This window comes from Olea europaea, unplaced genomic scaffold (genome assembly GCF_002742605.1).
Source record: "Olea europaea var. sylvestris unplaced genomic scaffold, O_europaea_v1 scaffold2039, whole genome shotgun sequence".
In the NCBI taxonomy this organism is placed as follows: domain Eukaryota; kingdom Viridiplantae; phylum Streptophyta; class Magnoliopsida; order Lamiales; family Oleaceae; genus Olea; species Olea europaea.
The window spans coordinates 77772-97040 of record NW_019238293.1 but is presented as its reverse complement, the minus strand read 5'-3'; the positions used below and the strand labels follow the sequence as shown (position 1 = coordinate 97040).

The 19269-nt window shown below is 38.2% G+C and overlaps 5 protein-coding genes across 6 annotated transcripts; 3 read left to right on the top strand and 2 right to left on the bottom strand.

Moving 5' to 3' along the window:
* Nucleotides 1-484: 484 nt before the first annotated feature.
* LOC111379818 lies at nucleotides 485-1113 on the top strand. The gene is made up of 2 exons (XM_023003251.1): nucleotides 485-542; nucleotides 663-1113. Exon 2 carries the CDS (start codon nucleotides 664-666, stop codon nucleotides 1054-1056), a length of 393 nt encoding a protein of 130 aa, XP_022859019.1. The 5' UTR covers nucleotides 485-542; nucleotide 663; the 3' UTR covers nucleotides 1057-1113.
* Nucleotides 1114-1984: 871 nt separating this feature from the next.
* Nucleotides 1985-2824, bottom strand: LOC111379816. The gene is made up of 5 exons (XM_023003249.1): nucleotides 2820-2824; nucleotides 2618-2699; nucleotides 2404-2538; nucleotides 2217-2324; nucleotides 1985-2126 (listed from the first exon to the last, which is right to left on the bottom strand). The coding sequence occupies exons 1-5, from the start codon at nucleotides 2822-2824 to the stop codon at nucleotides 2028-2030; spliced, it is 429 nt and encodes a 142-aa protein (XP_022859017.1). The 3' UTR covers nucleotides 1985-2027.
* On the bottom strand, nucleotides 2726-4921 carry LOC111379822 (protein FAR-RED IMPAIRED RESPONSE 1-like). Its single transcript, XM_023003256.1, has 2 exons — nucleotides 4492-4921; nucleotides 2726-3874 (listed from the first exon to the last, which is right to left on the bottom strand). The coding sequence occupies exon 2, from the start codon at nucleotides 3846-3848 to the stop codon at nucleotides 2889-2891; it is 960 nt and encodes a 319-aa protein (XP_022859024.1). The 5' UTR covers nucleotides 3849-3874; nucleotides 4492-4921; the 3' UTR covers nucleotides 2726-2888.
* Nucleotides 4922-5140: 219 nt separating this feature from the next.
* Nucleotides 5141-11502, top strand: LOC111379823. Of its 2 annotated transcripts, none has more exons than XM_023003258.1 (6): nucleotides 5141-5441; nucleotides 6062-6322; nucleotides 6434-6607; nucleotides 6702-6808; nucleotides 7716-8041; nucleotides 10629-11502. In XM_023003258.1, the coding sequence occupies exons 1-6, from the start codon at nucleotides 5322-5324 to the stop codon at nucleotides 11219-11221; spliced, it is 1581 nt and encodes a 526-aa protein (XP_022859026.1). In that variant the 5' UTR covers nucleotides 5141-5321; the 3' UTR covers nucleotides 11222-11502. The 2 variants fall into 2 exon arrangements, with proteins under 2 accessions (XP_022859026.1, XP_022859025.1); XM_023003257.1 differs by having other exon boundaries at nucleotides 6059-6322.
* Nucleotides 11503-17200: 5698 nt separating this feature from the next.
* Nucleotides 17201-18024, top strand: LOC111379814. Its single transcript, XM_023003248.1, has 2 exons — nucleotides 17201-17409; nucleotides 17514-18024. The coding sequence occupies exons 1-2, from the start codon at nucleotides 17201-17203 to the stop codon at nucleotides 18022-18024; spliced, it is 720 nt and encodes a 239-aa protein (XP_022859016.1).
* The last annotated feature ends 1245 nt before the right edge of the window (nucleotides 18025-19269 follow it).

Genomic DNA, 19269 nt, shown 5'->3' with positions numbered 1-19269 from the left:
TAAGGCAAAAAAAAAGAGAAAAACGCAAACACTCTCTTCACCGTCCCAATTCATTCCCGTTTCCCTCTACATTCGAAAATTGGGAACCCTAGAAATCATCCCCTTCATCCCGGCGTCGCCATCATTTTCATCTTCCCGGCGAGTTGAAATGTGCACAGATATTCGAACGTCGAACAGAGAGTGAAATCGCCTCCTTCATCTTCACCACCGTACGCCGCACCCTTCTCCACCGTTGGGCATCGAGTCAGCCCTGAACATCAAGGTATCTTCACCTTCGTTACGTGGGTTGTCTTATGAATTTTACCCCAAATTTGTCAGCTTTAAATATTTGGGCTTCCTCCAAAACGGCATAATTTTCCCCAAAATTGTGAAAACTGTAAGCTTCAGTGAAGTCAATTTCCTTCCAAATTGTCAGTGAAAGAACTTGTGAAAAAACTAAAATTAAGTTTGATCGAAAAACTAATTTTCCTCACCTTTGTTCACAGACGCCACAGTCAACTCCACTGGCAGCATTCGACTAGCCCGCATCAGCCGTAAGTGAGGTTAGTTTCTTCCGAATCTTATTCAGTTTTTACTTTCCCATTCCCTGTGAATTGTTGTGAGATGCTGGTATTATTTGTGACAATTAACTGCATATGCTATTTGTGTTTATTACCGTCCAGGATGAGACGGAAGAACGTGGGTGTTTGTCACGGTTGTCGAAGTACACAGCACTTCTTCAATGACTGTCCGGTAAAACGAGGATGTCCATGGTGCTCACTGGGATGGGAGAAATGCTTTGAAGTTGAAAGGAAGACAGATAATCGAGGACGATTATTCAAAACGTGCAGTAATAATTGTGGATATTTCTTTTGGGTCGAGAATGAAGAATTCTATGGTGAAAGTAGTACAAGGACTGAAGCGGTCATAGATGAAGTGGGCGAAGATTTGGCAGCCATGTTCGATAGTCTAGCTCAAATAGCAGAAAAACGAGACGTCGAGATAACGTTGAATGTGACTTTCCGCAAGGCAAAGGGAAGTGCGGAAGTGAATGGAAAGGGAAAGGGCCGAGCTTGATAAGTAGCAGGAGAATGTTATGGCTTGTTTTTGTGTGTGTGTCGGCTGTAGAATAAAGACCATTGGGGGCTAAGTGGTAGTGTAGATGTTGAAGGCTTCATTTTGTATCTTGAAAGCCTGAATCAAGTATGATTTACCTGTTGTATGGAAGCCTTGGAACTTCCTGTTATTCAAAGATGTAGTTGTTATGGGGAAACTTATGTAAACCATGTTGAAGGAATTATATTTTACCCCAACATTTGTGTACTGCATTTTTCTATATAACTATAACTACAACTTGTCCCTGAATTAGACTTTTCTGTACCATGGAAATTGAATTGCAAAGATTGCTACGAAAGTGTTATGAAGTTGGAGTTTATATAGTATTGAGGGAAAATGAACGTGTATATTGATCAAAGAAATTGGATACATCCAGCTACTTATAAGCACACAGTTAACTGACTCCAACTATACACTAACTAATTTCAGCTGTCCAAACTAACTCTAACTAACTTGAAGATTCTAGCAGTTACTAACTGCTGCCAGCTATTTGCATCAGTTTTAATATATAGAAGTACAAGCAAATCAGTAAACTGCCTCTCCATTTATCAGTAACCTGCAATCACTAAGCAAGCAATCACTAATGAATTAAGCAAGCAATCGACTACTTGGCGCTGTTCTTGAATTAAGCAAGCAATCACTAATGACTACAACATACATTTTGTGGCAAAATACATTTTCTGGAGCTGTAAATGAATCTTGATAAGCAAAATACATATCACAGCAACATCCATCTGACAGTAAAATCCATATCACAGGAAAGTCATAAAGTCATAAACACTACAATTAACACTGCCAAGCAAAAGCACAGTCCACAAAGTCTACCAAGATGCACAGGAAATGAACAATAGTTATACATAAAGACAGAAAAATTCCCCTCAAAACATAGAAATGACATAAAACCGAGTTCCGTCCCCAATTCAATTCCCATATCAGATTTCGTCGTTGTCATTATTTGCCGTAAAGGGTCGATTACGGGCCATGTCGTCTGCAATGTGGGAAGCTCTTGGGAAACGATCCGTACCGTTCAGCTGAAAATAAAATAAACAATAGTTATACATTACCAGTGATCATTTAATGTTTGTCACACAACATGCATATGAAACAAAGTATACCTTTACCTGATCAACACATGGACCTGAAGTACCTAAAGTATGATACGGTATCAACGGAGGGGTAAAGGTAGATGAAGATAACTGTTGGGCACACACTTGACTTTGTACGTCACCCTGCATCGCATGACAACGTTAATTCCCATATCAAGAGAGCCTAAAATTAGATTTAATTACATTAAAATCATAAACTTACCAACAACTGTGAATATGAAAATTGGGTAGGCTGAGAATCTTCAATTCGTCCAGATAACTGAAGGACCGATGTAGCCTCTTCCATATCGGTACGGCTGGGTGGTAGTCTCTTTCCTTTGGATTTATTTGAAGTACCCTGTGCATGTACGTGGAAAGAAATAAGATTTCATAGCAAAGCTCCTTTTCTATTTGACGAGATTAGTAAAGCAACTTACCTTAGCCTTCTTTGAAGTGGACTCCAACGCACTTTTCCTCCTAAGTTTCCTTGGCGCGCCCTTTCTATTCGAAGTTTTCCTTCTTCAAATTCATCAATAGTTTGGGAATCATAGACCAAGTTGTGTATAGATGAGAATATCGAACCTTTGTCAACATGATAGCCAAATTTTTCTGGCAACTTCTTCATAATATGCCATAAACACCATCTATGTTTAGTATTTGGAAACACAATCTCAATCGCATTCTGCATGGCCCTATCATGATCCGTAATTATTTCGTGGGGAGGCTGGCCATGCATGCACTCGAGCCATGTCTTGAACAACCACACAAATGTATCCGTGTTCTCATTCGACAACAAACCACAACCAAGCAGTATTGATTGTCCATGGTGATTAACTCCGACAAAAGGAGCGAAAGGCATGTCGTACTTATTTGTAAATACGTCGTGTCAAAGGTAACAACATCGCCAAACTCCTTGTATGCTTGCCTACATCTGTTATCTGCCCAAAATATATTTCGAAGCCGTGACTCATCATCCAAATCCATACTGAAATAAAATCCCGAACACCGTGCTTGCATCTTTGAAAAGTAGGATTGTAAAGCTGCGGCGTCTCCTTCTCCAAGTCGTAACCGTCTTACTTGTTCAATATAGTTGCGACAATCCCTCTCAACATAAGTCAAATTATTATACCCCCATGCTTCCACAACTACGGAGTTGTAACTTTTGTGCAACGGAATTCCTGCCATATCATTTAATTCAAGCTTTCTCTTCGCATTTGCAGTCAATTCTCTGTTACATCGAAACAACCTCGACTTCGAAGGACTTGTTTTATGATTATGCTCGAGATAGACGGTGTTAATTCTCCATTTCCCAACTTTATCTGCAGATGCAGATATTCTTGCTTTACAATCTATTTGACTTGTTGGTTGCGGCTTCAAAGTACTACTTGTGTTACTGCCACTTCGTCCTTCACGGCTACATGTGAATGTGATAAATCTAACAACTCCATCGTCACCCTTTTTTGAATTCCTTTTCTTCACGGGAAAGCCGACGGCATAAGCATATCTCTTATAAAAGTCAAACAACTCTTTTTCACCATCGAAAATCATACCTACCTCCGGAGCAACCTCTTTATCTTCTCCTAACAGTTCTCTGTCCATACTATCAATATTATCCCCAACTATCTCATCATCGGACAACAATAACGGATCTTCATTCGCATCTTCCATACTTCCATGTGTTGCAACCAAATTGGCTGGACAAGATTTTCAATAAATTGTTAAGCCAACAGGGATGTGATTTCATATAGCAAATTTTGTTAAGCAAACATATGTCTCAAACCATAGCAATGTCAAAGTGATCAATTACGGTGCTTAATAGCCCTTTTTTTTTCAAGTTTCGAAAATTTCCTTCACATTACCATATGGAAGAGGTATATACTCTGGCATTCAATCAATAAAGTCACAGTTTCACCACATTCTGTTGCATATGAAGGTTTTGCCAACAATAGTTATACATTTATGTGTGTGTGTGTGTGTACATTCCTTTGCATATGAAGGTCTGATTCCAGCAACATTCATACAATTTTTTGACAGCATAAAAAAATTTCAGCATATTACCGAAAATCACCTCCTCTGGTTTGTTAAAAATGACAGCAATCCCTTTTTTCCCAAATGTACAAATAAACATTCTGTGGTGTGTGTGTTGAAAATGCTACACCATATTCTGTTGCATATGATAGTTTTGCCAACAATAGTTATACATTTACATGTGCGTGTGTGTTCATTCCTTTGCATATGAAGGTATGATTCCAGCAACATTCATACAATTTTTTGACAACATAAAAAATTACAGCATAATACCGAAAATCACCTCCTCTGGTCTGGAAGAATGAGAAATGGTTGCTCAAACACTGAAAAAATCGCTGTCGGACTGGGGAAGATAGTGAAGTCGCTCGCACCGCTGGAAGATTCAGAAATGGTTGCTCAAACACTGAAACTATGGCCGCCGGACTGGAGAAGACAATGAAGTCGTTGCACGATTGCTCAAACACTGAAAATATGGCCGCTGGACTGGAGAAGATTGTGAAGTCGCTGCACAAATATGGCCGCTGGACTGGAGAAGACAGTGAAGTCGTTGCACGACTGGAAGACTGACGGTTGTCCAGCAAATGGTGCTCTTCAATTCGAAAAAGTGGAGCAGCTAATCTCCACTACAACTTTAGGGCTTCCATTTTGGGAGGAGAAGAGAGATTTGGCGGGTTATGAGGTCGAAACCAAAATTTTCCCTCGTTTCTTCCAGCCACGTCTATAATAACTTAAATTTCTGTACAACTTCTGTCAAAGGTTGTCTGTACGTCTAGCTTAATTGTAAATGAAATGCTACGTCATTCCAAAATTTGCTAGCCACGGTGTGAGTAGGCGCTGAGCACGTGCCAGGAAGCATCACAACTCACAATCCAAAAGCGCATAAAGGCGACACGTGTGAGCCGCCGTCGAATAAAAAATAGAAAATGAATTCTATTTTTCAGTCATTTCTTCTTTCCTTAGCAATCACGAACTCTTACAACAAAAATCATCGGAAGCAACTATTATAATTCCTCGATTCGAGTCCACTCACCCGCCCAATTCAGTTTCTGTCTATTAGGGTTAGGTTTCACTACCATTTGATCTCAAAAACAGGTAGAGTTGTATTCTGTTTCAATGGTGCAGTTGATGAAAAACGGCAACCCGGATTCGCAGAACGAGAAGACGCCGATGGTGAAGACGGAAATGGAGGATCCTTTAGAAGAAGAGCACGGACCACTCTCCAAGCGCCACAAAGTATTTTTTATCCTAATCTTGCAGAGTGTGTCTGTGTGTGTGTATTATTTATTTTTGCTTGAACGATTATTTAAAAGTAATAAACAGGGTAGGTGTGTGAAAAATTAAGCATTTTAGGAATATGGAGATGACTATTTTATTGAAAGAATAAGTAGAAGCTTTTGATCATTGTTCTTGCTATCATTCAATGGTGGAATTTTCTCCCCTTTTTTGGTGTAGATATTTGATTCACCTTGATGTGATCTTGATCTCCGTTTAAGTTTTATTAATGTAATCGCTCATCTTTGTTTTGTACCAAGTACTGCTGTTGATTAAATTTATTAATTTAATAATTTGGCTGACTCTTCTGAATTAATGCTGCTCATTTTACAAGGAACTAAAATCGATTCTATTGTGAACTATAATCTTGAATTTATTTTGGTCACTTGACGGGTTACTACCTTGTCACCAGTAGCCACTACTTTTGCAATAATTAATTTCCATGTTTGATTATATTGAATTTACTTTTGATTTAAATGCGTGCAACATATTTTTTTCTGTATCAACTGCTATTTTGAGTTTACAATTGTATATTAATGGGTTAATATAAAATTAGTAATGTTCGTGTTTCACTGTAGCAGCAGAGTCTGGGGATGGGAGGTTTTCCAGAGTCAGTTTCACAATATAATCTACTTGACGAGCCAAGTCCATTGGGTTTGCAACTGAGAAAAAGCCCATCACTTTTGGAGTTAATCCAAGCAAAGCTGTCTCAAGCAAGAGCATCCAAAGTTGGAAGTCATAACCATGGTAAAAAAGAACAGAGAGGGGGTACTTCTGGCATTACTGATAAGCTGAAGGCCTCCAACTTTCCTGCACTGATTCTTAGAATTGGGACTTGGGAGGTAGATTCAAATTTCACATCTTTCTTATAAAACAGGTGTATAATAGATTTTTGTCATTGGACATTCAAGTTTTTTGGCTGATGTTTACTGGAATATTTATTGGATCTGCAGTACAAATCAAGATATGAAGGGGACTTGGTCGCAAAATGTTACTTTGCGAAGCATAAGCTGGTGTGGGAAGTTCTTGATGGGGGACTGAAGAATAAGATTGAAATTCAATGGTCTGATATAATGGCTCTCAAGGCAAATTATCCTGATGATGGTCCTGGTACTCTAGATGTTGTGGTAATAAATGCTCACTTCACTTTACTCTTATTACGTTGCAGCATATCCACCATTAATAATAAATTGACAATGAATTTGGCACTTTGATGTGCAGTTGGTCAGGCAACCTCTTTTCTTCGGAGAGACTAATCCGCAACCTAGAAAGCACACTCTTTGGCAGGCGACAATGGATTTTACTGGTGGACAGGCTAGCATACACAGGTGATTCATCTCTGCTGCCTGGGTTGGGAGCAGATTAACTGTGCTTAATTTATGTTTTTAAGCTTACAAATTTCTGTATTTTTTATTATTTTTTTAAAGTCATGAATGAGTTCACATCTAACTGTGAAAGAATTTTATCTCTGTTATCTGTATGCTCTTGTTTTTTAAGCCTTAGATGACTTCTTATATTTGTAATTTTCTCAGTTTGCAAGATCAGACGGAAGAGTTAATTGTTTACACTACGAAAATAATGCTTCTATTTGAAGATTTTCACCTTTGAATAATTTCCTTTTGGTTTTTGGGGATCTATTGTGAAAGATAGCGTTGTGCTTGCTTGAGGAACATTGCTTCATGACATGCTAAATGATGGTGTAATGCCATACAAAAAGGTGTAATTATATGAGAACAAATACCACCTTCACGTATGCTACTAGTTTATATGTGTTTTGTGGTCTATGTGGCCGGTTGAACGATAGTGTAATGTCAAATATCAGGTGGTGATATCAGAGTATCACAGTAGGAAAATGAACACATGAACACACAAGTATGGTGCACCAGTGTCTCACTATAATTCTCAAGCTTACATTTCATTGGTAGATTTGCCCAACATGGCAGAATACAAAATTGAAAGCAAAAGATTATTCATTGAAAAATTCTACCATTTAGTTAACGTTTGTATCATGTAGTGTTGCAGATACAGTGCCACTTGTTTCATTTTATTTTATCCTATAGTTTTTTGTATTCTAGAGTCTTTACTTTGCCTGCCGGTTTCATGAGGACTCCTGCCATCTGTATGGTTGTATGTTTTTGGGTTTTCTTTCAGTTTTCGTAGGGTGATTTAGTTGAGTCTTAATGCATGAAACTCTTACATACACATGTGGGTGAAACTTATTTATTTATTTTTCAGGCGACATTATCTGGAGAGCCCACAAGGCTTGCTAGGAAAGCATTTCGAAAAACTTATTCAATGTGATCCCCGTCTCAACTTTCTCAGTCAACAAGGAGAGATAACATTGGACTCTCCATATTTTGAGCCCAGAATTTCTGTTTTTGATGATCCAAATGAGAGCAACAGTGGGTTTGATATGAATAGTGGGGAGAGTTCTTCCTTTTCAAACTTACGGGAACCAGCTTCGCCCTCTGGAGCTCAATCATATTCTTCAAAATATGAAGTCGATGCTTTTGGTAGACATTCAGAATCCTACCCTCGCAAAACACCATCACCAAGCTCAGGTAGAACTGTAGTTGTTGATGACAAAATGTGTACTAAATTTAGTCTTTTTGTTACATTGAAGTATGCTTATTTAAACTATGTTAATACTTAAAGAAGTATGCGTAGTCTGGCATGGTCTCTATTCTAGTTAGTTGTTTTATGATGGCCTGATTTCTTTTACCTCTTCCTTTCCACATGAAAAAAGGGTCTCCTTAATCCTGCGTATAGATTTCCCAGGTGATAATTTGTTTTTTATTCAATTACAATTATTATTCCATGTATCGAAATCTGGTTTGGAATATCTCGCCTTTGATGAAATAAAGAAAAATGAATGAAAGACATAGCTGATGTTACTATCGGAGAGTGATCTTATGGCTTCTGGCTAACAAATTGAGCATCATTGTGCTCCTTTTTATTTACCTAGTAGAGTGAATTAGCCATGGTCTGGAACATGAAGGGAAGCATACATTGGTTTGTACCGTAAATTTTGGTACTAGGAGCCAAGGAGTAAGTTTTTGAGAATTACCACTGATGTAGATAGAGGAAATTCAAACCTACCATTGCTTCTAAGTTTATGGGATAATGAATGCATGAATTAAACCTTATTAGAGAATAATCTTTTGCCTTGTCGACGAGAGTATATCTTCACTTTTGTATTTGCATTTTTATTGAATTCTTCAATTCTATGGAAACCATCTGAGGGTATCAAGAATTACACGATAGGTTACTCCTTATGTTGTTTGCCCCCAAACACACCAAGAAAAAACTGTTTGGATATGTGGTGCATTAATATTAGAAAATGTTCCATATTTCTACAACCTCTTGTAGGATTAGTCTTCATGGAAATTCCAATTTAATTATGATCTGATAGTGTTTCAAATTATTAGTATGTTACATTTTGTAACATGTTTAAGAATTCAGAATTTTATTGGGGTTTTGACTTCCAAGTAATACGGGTCATTCTGGGGGTAGCCAATTCGGCAAGAAGTGACTAGAATCAAGATGTGAATGACACATGACCGGTAGTATTGACTGTAAATTGTGTTTTTAAGTTGATTGGATCAGACTGTTCAACGCAAAGAAGAGTTTTGGCCCTGTTCAGTGTGGTCCGAGTCCCCTTTTATAGTATGGTTGGGGAATGGCCAGGATGGATATGACTTCTGTATGGGATATTCATACTCCCCCTGATGCAATATTAAAGAGAGATTATGATATTTAGTTTTCAATTTTGATATTTATTTTGGGAAACACAATAAGTGTTTTGATTTCGTTGATTTTGGAATAATTTCCTGCTTAACACTAGTTTAAACCCTATTTAAAGGGATCTTTTGCGTTGTAATATGAACCTTTGAAGGAATGAATAATTGATAATTTCTTCCCCAATTTCTCTTCCTCTCCCCCTCTTCTTTCCTCTTTTCTCCCTCCTTTCTCATCTTCTCTCCCCTTCCCCTTCTCCAAATTGAAAAATAAATATCATAATATCTCTTTAATATTGCATCACCCCCTTTACTTCCTCTCTTGTTTTGGGGAGGGGAGTAGTTGATACAGTGCTCAGCTTGTCATTACCCTACCTTACCTGCAACTAAGTAGGGGTACTGATCCTATGTACCAATCAAAATTCTTCAATCCGTGAAATGGATGAAAAGAACTGCTGTCACTCTAAACTGCCAAGCTAGGAAGTAAAAGAATTATATACGTGAAGGCTCTTTATCCTATATGGCGTGTGAGGGGAGTATGGGAAAAGACAAGGGCAAGAATATAGAAGACACGTCCCCTAGCAAGATTACGTCGAGAAAGCACGAGAGCTGATAAGCTTGTACACCGAATCTAGTTACAACTCCAGAAGTGGTAGGATACAATGTCTTCGAGAAGATATTGGATGGACAGTTACATGGTGATCAGGGTCTGGACTTGGATGGCTAGACCTCTACCTCTCTTTTGCATTAATCCATTTAGTTGGTACATACTCATCTGTAACAAGGAGAGCTGCTAGATGTTTTGCTCAGGGCTTTTCATTTTACAAATTCCCAAAACCAGCTGGGGCACCTGGAATTTCAATTCAGTCTAATTTAGTCTACACTTCCAATTTAGGACAGGATTTGTAAGGAATTTACTAATGTAACAAGTGCATCTTCTTATAGGAGTATGTCAAATTGCCTCTTTCAAAATTCTGGCTTGTATGGATAATTATGTCATCACTTTCATGTCTTTCGGTTCTCCACTCTGAGGTTCGAAAGAAAAATATGCGAGGATGAGAAAATATTGATTCCTGATTACTCCTTTTCTCCTCTACTATCTTCCATGCTAAAGAAGAGTTTTCCAATGTCCCCAGTGTTGATTTGTTCCCACAGTTTATAGAGGGAATCTTAATGTAATATCTTTTTCTTCTGCCATGAAATACTGAAAAATGGACCTATACATCTCCATTTTGTGCTGATACTTGTTCACCAATTTTCTTTGGGGTTGTAACATCATTGCCTTCTGTGTTGCACAATATTTCCACCTCAATAATTATCATCAGTTGGCCGTGTTTGCTGTGTTGTTTGTAGATAGATTATTGTCTTCTTTTATTCTGATAAAGTGAAAGACTTTTACTATTCTATGCAGCTAGGGAAATACTGACCATTGAAGATATCAAAACTGGCGGGATGGAGCAACTAAAGGTGCTTAGCAACTGGGATCAAATCAGGGCACCCGGTCTCCACTCATCTATGTCTATGAGTGATATGGTGAGCTATCTTGAGCATCGGATATCTGAGCAGAATTCCACTAACCATCTATCTCTCTCGAGCGAGGAATGGCAAAGCCTTCAAATTCTGGACGATATTAAACAGTGCTTGTTCAGCGACATCCAACACATGGCCGACTCAGACGAGAAGTCTCTCAGGTCAAGGGTCAATTCTCTTTGCTGCCTTCTGCAGAAAGATGATGCTACAGTGGGTCCAAACTTGCAAATTAAAAGTGAAAACTGTCCTGACGTAGCTTTGCCAGAAAAGAGATCAGATGACAACAGTAGTGCATCGACTACAGATAACGAGCCTATCTCCATGGATGAGTCCGATGATACATATGGTTACGAGCAGCCAGCATCAATGACCAGGGAGGAGTCAGTTGGAGAATTGCTGCTTAATCTCCCTAGGATAGCGTCTTTGCCTCAGTTCATCTTCAACATTCCGGAAGATAAGAACCAATCCAGGTAGGGTCTTTCAGGTTATGAAAAAGCAGAGGTAGAGGTGTGAAGCTACATCGTCCCAATAACTTTTGTGTATATGCATTCCCAGAAAAAAGGTTTCTTTAGTATGGGGATTTGGAATGCTTAGAATCCGTTTTAATGTAGTACCATGTGACCACCATCGTGTACAAGAATGTAGTGTTGTTATGCAGGTATATGTAATAATATTTTGTGGTGGTTTGAAGTTACTCTGTTGGTTGCATTTTTTAACAAATTTCACCTGGCTTTATGGCCCAAAAGTTGAAAACATCATTTTTTTTTGTTTTTTTTTTTGGCACTAATTTATGGAAATTCACAATTAATATTTTGGTAACATTTCATTTTCCTTTTTTTAAAAGAAAAGCACAAATAATTTTTCTCAAGAATTTTGATGACACGTGGCTTTCGTACTACACAAAATAAGGATTAATTTAATCCTCAAGTTCTCTATCTCCTGATCCGTGTACCAAACGGAAGATACTTTGTATTTATTGATTCATTTCACCTTTTTACTCCGGCCTAATTGGTTCCCAAAATTTCGGTTCTTGACTGGTTACTTTTTCGAATCCGGATAGATTCATGGAAGATTATTCAGTATTTAAGTTAAGTAGAAAAATATGTTCAGAATAAAAAAGGGATAAAATAAAAAATTAAAAGAAGGAAGGCACGTGTGGCTCAGGAGTTCATAAAAACAAACCTTCAAACTTAATTGCGTGAATTCTACATTTTGTCCGAGTTTGCGTTTTTTACATGCCATTCGCGTTATCCAAGTTCACCAAAATGATTAATATCCCTAGCATCAATTTATGCTGCATTATGTGATAGATTCAATAAATATAAAATTATGCGATTCATGTAATTGAATTAAGAATAATGCTATTTATCATTGATAATTACACGATATTAATTAATAGATTTATTTAAAGTATATTGCTATACATAATGAAAAGAAAAAAGCAACACTGCTAAAAAAATTTTAACACAAGGGATGACAAATATTCACATTGTCATGGGACCTACATGAATATAATATTTTTAAAAAGAAGTGGGCCCTCTTGCTATGAATGCTCTGTCAGGATATTGGTCACCAGTTTTTTGGCAGTGTAGCATTTTCTAATGAAAATTATTGGTAGTTGTTGGACCGTGCACACAACAATATATATGCCCCCGTTTGGCTCCTTTTTTTTTTTTCAATTTTTTCTTCTCAATCTTATTTTGAATCATAAAATAATATTATACGTAAATCGAAAACATTTCCAACTTTTTCAATAATATGTTTTCAAAAAAACACTACTCCAAACTTTTCCTACTTTTCAATAATATTTTTTAAAAAAAAAAAAAAAAAAAAAAAATACTATTTCATACATTAAAAATTAAGATAAAGGGCCGGAGGCTATATATACACACATGCTCACACACACATGGCATATGTACAATGGATAACATTATTCTTACTTAAGCTCTGTTTGGTATTCATTAAATTACATTTTATTTTTCTCACTTCTATTTCCAAGCACACAATCTTCCATAAATAATATTATACATAAATCAAACTTTATACTTTTTTTTCAATCACTCATTTTTCCAAAAATAAATAATTATTATTCCACTTATTTTTATTTCTAAAAAATGGAGGCCAGGCCAGGCAGGGCTAAATATAGAGGATGCTAGTGAATTAGTCTGTCCCATGTCTGCTAGCAAAAGCAAAAATGGGTCCACAGCAAAACCCTTTAAAACTCTCAATATCGCCAAAAATTGTCACCCTCTAAGGCCATCTTCAGCGCTGCACTAAAATTTACACCATTTTGCACCAAAATTTGCACCAAATTTTACACCAAGACAAAATTCATCTCCCATTACACCAAATGAACAGTGCTTTATTATTTTATTCATTCTTTCGATTTTTGACAATGTATTTATTTAAAAAAATTATTTATTTATTTTATAAATATGTAAATTATTAAATCATAACTTCGTTAAATTAACAAATATATTGATTACTAAATTATTCACGTGTTTTATATATTATGTTAAATTGACAAAAATAATTGATTATATTATTAGTTTATGATAAACAATTACGTTAAATTTACAAAAATAATAAACTTTAATAATATAAACTTTCCGTTAAATTAAACTTTAAACGTAAACTTTACGAATTATACTTTACGTCAAATTAATAATTACGTTAATTATTATTGATTATATTATTAAAAATAATAAACTTTAATAATATAATTAATAGTATCATTAATTATTATTATTATTATCATCATCGTCATCATCATTATTATCATTATAGAAGGAAAATAACACAAATAAAATTAACTATTATCTTGAAAAATAAAAAATAAGAGCAAAATGGATATTGCACCATTTACCAAAAAGAAAACCCTAGCTTCTCTCAACCATGGGTGTGCCGCCTCCCTCTTCAACCGATGACTGGCTCCACTCACCACCTAAGCCACCAGATCCTCCTACCACCGGTAGATGGTGTCCAGCCCATTACTCCGTCGGAAACAGCCTGTGCTCTTCAAATCCGCCTAATCCTACCACCAAACGGTATCCCAACCCGCCGGTCACCGCCTCCACAGGCGACGACTTCAACCCTTCTCCACATTTCCCCATCCCACCTGGCCTCAAGCCACCCATATCAGCCACAGTATCCATCGAACCACCACAACCCACTTCAAGCGGCACCCATCATTCTGGCAGCACCCACACCCCAAATCCCCAACCAATTTTTTCTCCTCCCCTAGCCGACTGTTCCAATGGAACTCTAGAAACAATCACATGACAGAATCTCAATGTCCAGCAACCGGGTTCTTTTCAGGATGGGTTTTGTGAAAATGTAGTAGGTAATGGTGTTGTTTTGAAATTGAATAACTCAAATCCCAATTATTCAATTAATGTTGAATCGGAACAATTGAAGCCAAGAACGTATGCCAAGGTGTTAAATGGGACTCAAGTGACTGAATCGGACTTAGATTCCTCTTCTCTAGAATTAAATTATATAAAGCCTCGATGTGATAATGGTAGAGTAAAGGTAGTTCCTCCTGTTGAGGTGGCTGTGTCGGGATGTGAAATGTGGATGACGACTTTGGTTGGCTCCTTTGTCGGCAAGAAATTAGCTTTTCTTGTTGTGAATTCTATTGCGCATAAACTGTGGGTTAGGTTTGGTCTCAAGGAGGTTCTATCCTCAGATGGTGGGTTCTATTTTTTCAAGTTTGATTCTATCCGCCAAGCTCTTTTAGTTCTTGAAGGAACGCCTTGGCATATGGCTAATAGGCCACTTATTCTGAAGCGCTGGAAACCTAATATGACTCTGGCCAAGGAGAATCTTTGTAGCATTCCTGTTTGGGTGAAGTTTTATAATATTCCCTTTGAGTACTGGACAGCGGAGGGATTAAGTTATGTAGCTAGTGCTGTGGGACGTCCTCTACGGGCGGATGCAATCACTCTTACATGTAAACGTCTTAGCTATGCACGTGTTTGTGTTGAGATTAATGCATTGGACGTGTTATTGGAGGATTTTGATCTCTGTTGCGCGAATGGGGATCGGATAACTATTCGTGCTGAGTTTGAATGGGTCTCCATTAAATGTTTAGAATGTGGGGTTTTCGGCCACAATTGCTCTTCTCAAACTAAGCCTAGTGAGAGTAAGGGTAAGCTCGCCAAGGTTTGGGTTGCTAAGGATAAGGTTGGTCAGAGTGATATAGCTAATGAGAAACCATCTGTCGAGGATGAATGGACCCATGTCTCACATAAGAGGAAGTCTGCAGTTAGTGTGGATTCTGGTGTTACTGTGCCTATTCGAGAAGATGGCAATCATACTTTGTCGGATAATTTAAAGGAAGTCCAGGGAGAGGTTGATCTGCAACCTTCGCATAGCGAACTTGGAAAGCATCTGGTGGTTGTAAAGGTGGCTCATGGAGAAATTGATAAATCATCTTCACCTAGTGATCCCGATTTGCAGCTGGTAGTGTCGAATGTGCCTAATGTGACTTTTGTAACTGGGGAAGAAGGTGAAGTTTCTCTAGATCCTATTGCCATTCTAAGTGAAGATGATAGTGATACTTCTGTCCCTCAGTCTAACACGTTAGCTACGAAAGCTAGAGATTCTCTCCAGAAAAAAGAAGAATGGGTCAGGTAGCAAGCATAAGAAAGGCAAGAAGCATCACTCCCCTAGGGGAGGTAGATGGTGCTAGCCATTTTGAGGTTGTGATTTTTCCCTTGACTTTAATGATGTTTTTCGGATGCTGGAATGTCAGAGGGTTAAATGACCCCCTCAAACAATCTGAAGTAAAGAGCCTTATTGCTTCCAATGGGCTTTCTTTGTGTGGGTTGGTGGAAACTAAAGTTCAGGAGAAGAATCAAAATAAGGTGGCGAATGCCATCTTCAAGTCGTGGAATGTCCTTATGAATTATAATTGTTCTCCGCTTGGCAGAATTTGGATATGTTGGAATCCAAATGATGTAGATGTCTTGTTGGTGGGATCCTCTACTCAAGCTATCCATGTTCGTGTTAATGCATGTAATGGTAAATGGAGTTGTGCGGTGTCAGTGGTATATGGGGATAATATCCCAGTTAAGCGTCTTGATCTATGTGATGATTTAGTAGCTAGGCATGGAGGTTTCGCATATTTGCCATGGGTGGTCATGGGGGACTTCAATTTTGTTCTCTTCCCTTTAGAAGTGGTAGGTGGTTCGTCTTCTTGGCCTATGTGGCAAAATGATCTTGGGAATTGCATGGTGACTGTGGGGTTGGATGATTTGAAGTTTGAAGGCTGTTTATATACATGGTCTAATAAACTTGTATTTGAGGAACTCTCAAAAAACTAGATTGTGTATTGGTGAATTCGATGTGGGAAGACGAATTTCAGGGATCGGTAGCTAAATTTCTTACTGCTGGAGTGTCGAATCATTCTCCTATGGTTGTGAAACTTGCAGAATTACAGCGTAGAAAGATTCCATTCCGTTTCTTTGATTTTTGGATGGATCTTTTGGATTTCTTTCCTTTGGTGGCTCAGGTATTGGGTGAAGCAGTCGTGGGAACCCCTATGTTTAGTTTGTGTTCGAAGTTGAAAAAATTGAAGCTTGCCTTGAAAGATTGTAATAAGGATCATTTTTGAAAACTTCCTACGAGAGTTACTCAAGCTCGGACTGATATAGAACATGTTCAGTGTTTGATTCAGTATTCGCCTTTGGATTCATCGTTACATAGGGAAGAGACTCGGTTACAAAGGAATTTTGTGAGTTGAGTAGGGCTGAAGAAGGCTTTTTGAGACAAAAATCTCGTGTTAAATGGTTGAATTTAGGCGACCATAATACCGCTTTCTTCTTCAAGGCTTTGAAAAGTCACTATAGCAAAAGTAAGGTGGTTTCTATTTGTAAAGATGATGGTACTAGAGTGGAGGAGCCACATGAGATCAGTGAAGTCATTGTTGCGCTCTATCAAAATCTCCTTGGTCAACAGCCTAGTGGTGAGAGTCTATATATGGACTTGCTTCGAAAAGCTCTTCTAAGAGTATCTCAGCAGTGCAAAATGAAAGCCTTGATAGAGATGTGTCATTTGAGGAGATTAAAGAGGTTTTGTTCTCTTTTAAAGACAACAAAGCTCCAAGGCCTGATAGTTTTAATGCAGTTTTCTTCAAGAGGACTTGGAGTATTGTGGAAAATGATGTCTTATGTGCACTCAAGTCCTTTTTGACTCGGGACACCTATTGAAGCAAGTTAATGCTACTTCCATCTCATTGGTCCCTAAGGTTCCTAATCCTTCCCAGGTAAAGGACTTTAGGCCTATCTCTTGTTGTAATACTATTTATAAATGTATTGTTAAGCTTATTGTCAATAGAGTTAAAATGGTGCTCCCAGACATTGTTGGGCCCCAACAAACTGCATTTGTTAAAGGACGGCATATAGTGATAATATCCTTCTTTCCCAAGAATTGTTGAGGAATTATCACCGCATGGGAGGATTACCTAGGTGTGCTCTTAAAATTGATCTTATGAAAGCATATGATTTTGTTCGTTGGGATTTTCTCTTTGCAGTTTTAAGGGTGATTGGTTTTCCCGAGAGAGTTGTTAGGTGGATTATTGAGTGTGTCACTACCACTCGTTTTTCGATTTTCATTAATGGGGAGCTGCATGGTTTCTTTGCTGGTGGGCGAGGTTTGAGGCAAGAGATCCTTTGTCGCCCTATTTGTTCGTCTTGGCAATGGAGGTCTTCTCAGGGTTAATGGGGTTGATGGTTTCTGAATAGGACTTTAAATACCACTGCAGGTGTGAGAAGGAGAAGATCACCCACTTGTGTTTTGCTGATGATCTTATGGTCTTTTGTAGGGCTGAGGTTGGTTCTGTTTCTCTCATTGGAGAATGCCTTAATCGATTCAAAGCTCTTTCTGGACTTATTCCTAATCCAGATAAGAGTAATCTATTTGCCAGTGGTGTTTCTTTATATCTTAAGGATCAGTTGCTTGATGTCTTGGGGTATAAGGAGGGCGTGCTACCAGTACGTTATCTTGGTGTTCCACTTATCTCTACCAAATTGAGGGCTTTGGATTGTAAGATATTGATGGATCGTATTATAGTTAGGGCTAAGAGTTGGACTTGTCGAGCACTCTCCTATGCAGGCAGGTTACAACTTATTAAGTCAGTATTATTTTCTATTCAGGTCTATAAGTCCTCTGTATTTCTTTTACCTAAGGTTGTGATCAAGCAAGTGGAAAATTCACTACGGGTCTTCTTGTGGAAGGGTAGTAACCTTGGCACCAGTGGGGCTAAAATGGCTTGAGCAAAAATCTGTATGCCTAAGGAGGAGGGTGGTTTGGGTCTACGGAGCTTGGAGATTTGGAATAAGGCTGCCATGTTAAAGCACCTTTGGTCCCTTTGTACGAATTCTGCCTCCTCTCTTTGGGTTTCATGGGCACGTTGTTATTTACTTAAAGGACGGAGCATTTGGGAATTGAAGTGTCCTGGGGATTGCTCTTGGAGTTGGAGGAAGATTCTTGGACTCCGGGATATAGGAAGGGACAAAATGAAATTCAGAATTGGTAATGGTAGACGTGCCTCGCTTTGGTATGATAATTGGCATCCTCTTGGCCCTTTAGAGAAGATTTTGGGAGAGAGGATAATTCGTGAATCCAAATTAAGTAGACTAGCTAAGGTGGCTGTTATTGTTGAGGGTGATACTTGGAGATGGCCATCAGTTCGTTCCCCAGCTTTATCTGACTTAATGCGAGATACGCTTGCTACTTTTCGGCCGGATAGTAATAGAGAAGATGTATTGCGATGGGAGGTTGATGCACAGGGAGTGTTCTCTGTTCGGAGTGCTTGGGAGTCTCTTCGACTTCGCTGCCCTAGGGTAGCTTGGTATCATATTGTTTGGTTCCCTAAATGTATTCCACGTCATGCATTTATCATTTGGCTAGCTATTCAAGGTGGCATCTATACACAGACAAAGCTTCTTTGCTTTGATTTGGTACAGTCTATGCGTTGTGTGTTGTGTGATTGTTCAGTGGAGGATTTGAATCATCTTTTCTTTGCTTACCCATATTCTGAGCGTGTTTGGAATACTTTGCATGCGAAATGTAACTTGCCTTGGGTTCAATGGCGTTGGCCAGATACTCTTTCTTGGATGGAACAATTTCGTGGGAAGTCATTGTCTTCCATCATTATTCGGGTGATGTTTGCAGCTTCGATTTATGCTATTTGGCGTGAGCACAATGCTAGGACCTATGGGGAGGCTCCTAAACATAAGTCTGCTGTTATTCGAAATATTATTTTCTCTATTTGTGCATGAGTGAATTCATGTAGGGGCTTGGTTCCATCTAATAAGAATAGGTGGCTCCAACGCTCTTGCGATTTTTCATTGAATATTTTTTATTGTCGTGATTAGGATATGAGCACTAATCTAGGTTTCTGTTATTGTTGTTAGGAAGGCATTTATTCCTAGCATTGTTTCCTTGGGTATGCCCCTGTGATTTGTACTTTATTTTTACACTTTGGATATAATATACTTACCTTATCAAAAAAAAAA

Bases quoted from the DNA above. Each gene is read 5' to 3' on its own strand.
- LOC111379816 (XM_023003249.1), bottom strand. The intron at 2,325-2,403 runs GTAAGTTTATGA...CATGCGATGCAG, and splicing joins TTTCATATTCACAGTTGTTG to GGTGACGTACAAAGTCAAGT. The intron at 2,127-2,216 runs GTAAAGGTATAC...TTTTATTTTCAG, and splicing joins CAGGTCCATGTGTTGATCAG to CTGAACGGTACGGATCGTTT.
- LOC111379814 (XM_023003248.1), top strand. From the start codon at position 17,201: ATGGGAGGATTACCTAGGTGTGCTCTTAAAATTGATCTTATGAAAGCA. The intron at 17,410-17,513 runs GCAAGAGATCCT...ATACCACTGCAG, and splicing joins GCTGGTGGGCGAGGTTTGAG to GTGTGAGAAGGAGAAGATCA.
- LOC111379822 (XM_023003256.1), bottom strand. From the start codon at position 3,848: ATGGAAGATGCGAATGAAGATCCGTTATTGTTGTCCGATGATGAGATA.
- LOC111379823 (XM_023003257.1), top strand. From the start codon at position 5,322: ATGGTGCAGTTGATGAAAAACGGCAACCCGGATTCGCAGAACGAGAAG. The intron at 6,323-6,433 runs GTAGATTCAAAT...TTGGATCTGCAG, and splicing joins TTAGAATTGGGACTTGGGAG to TACAAATCAAGATATGAAGG. The intron at 8,042-10,628 runs GTAGAACTGTAG...TATTCTATGCAG, and splicing joins AACACCATCACCAAGCTCAG to CTAGGGAAATACTGACCATT.
- LOC111379818 (XM_023003251.1), top strand. From the start codon at position 664: ATGAGACGGAAGAACGTGGGTGTTTGTCACGGTTGTCGAAGTACACAG.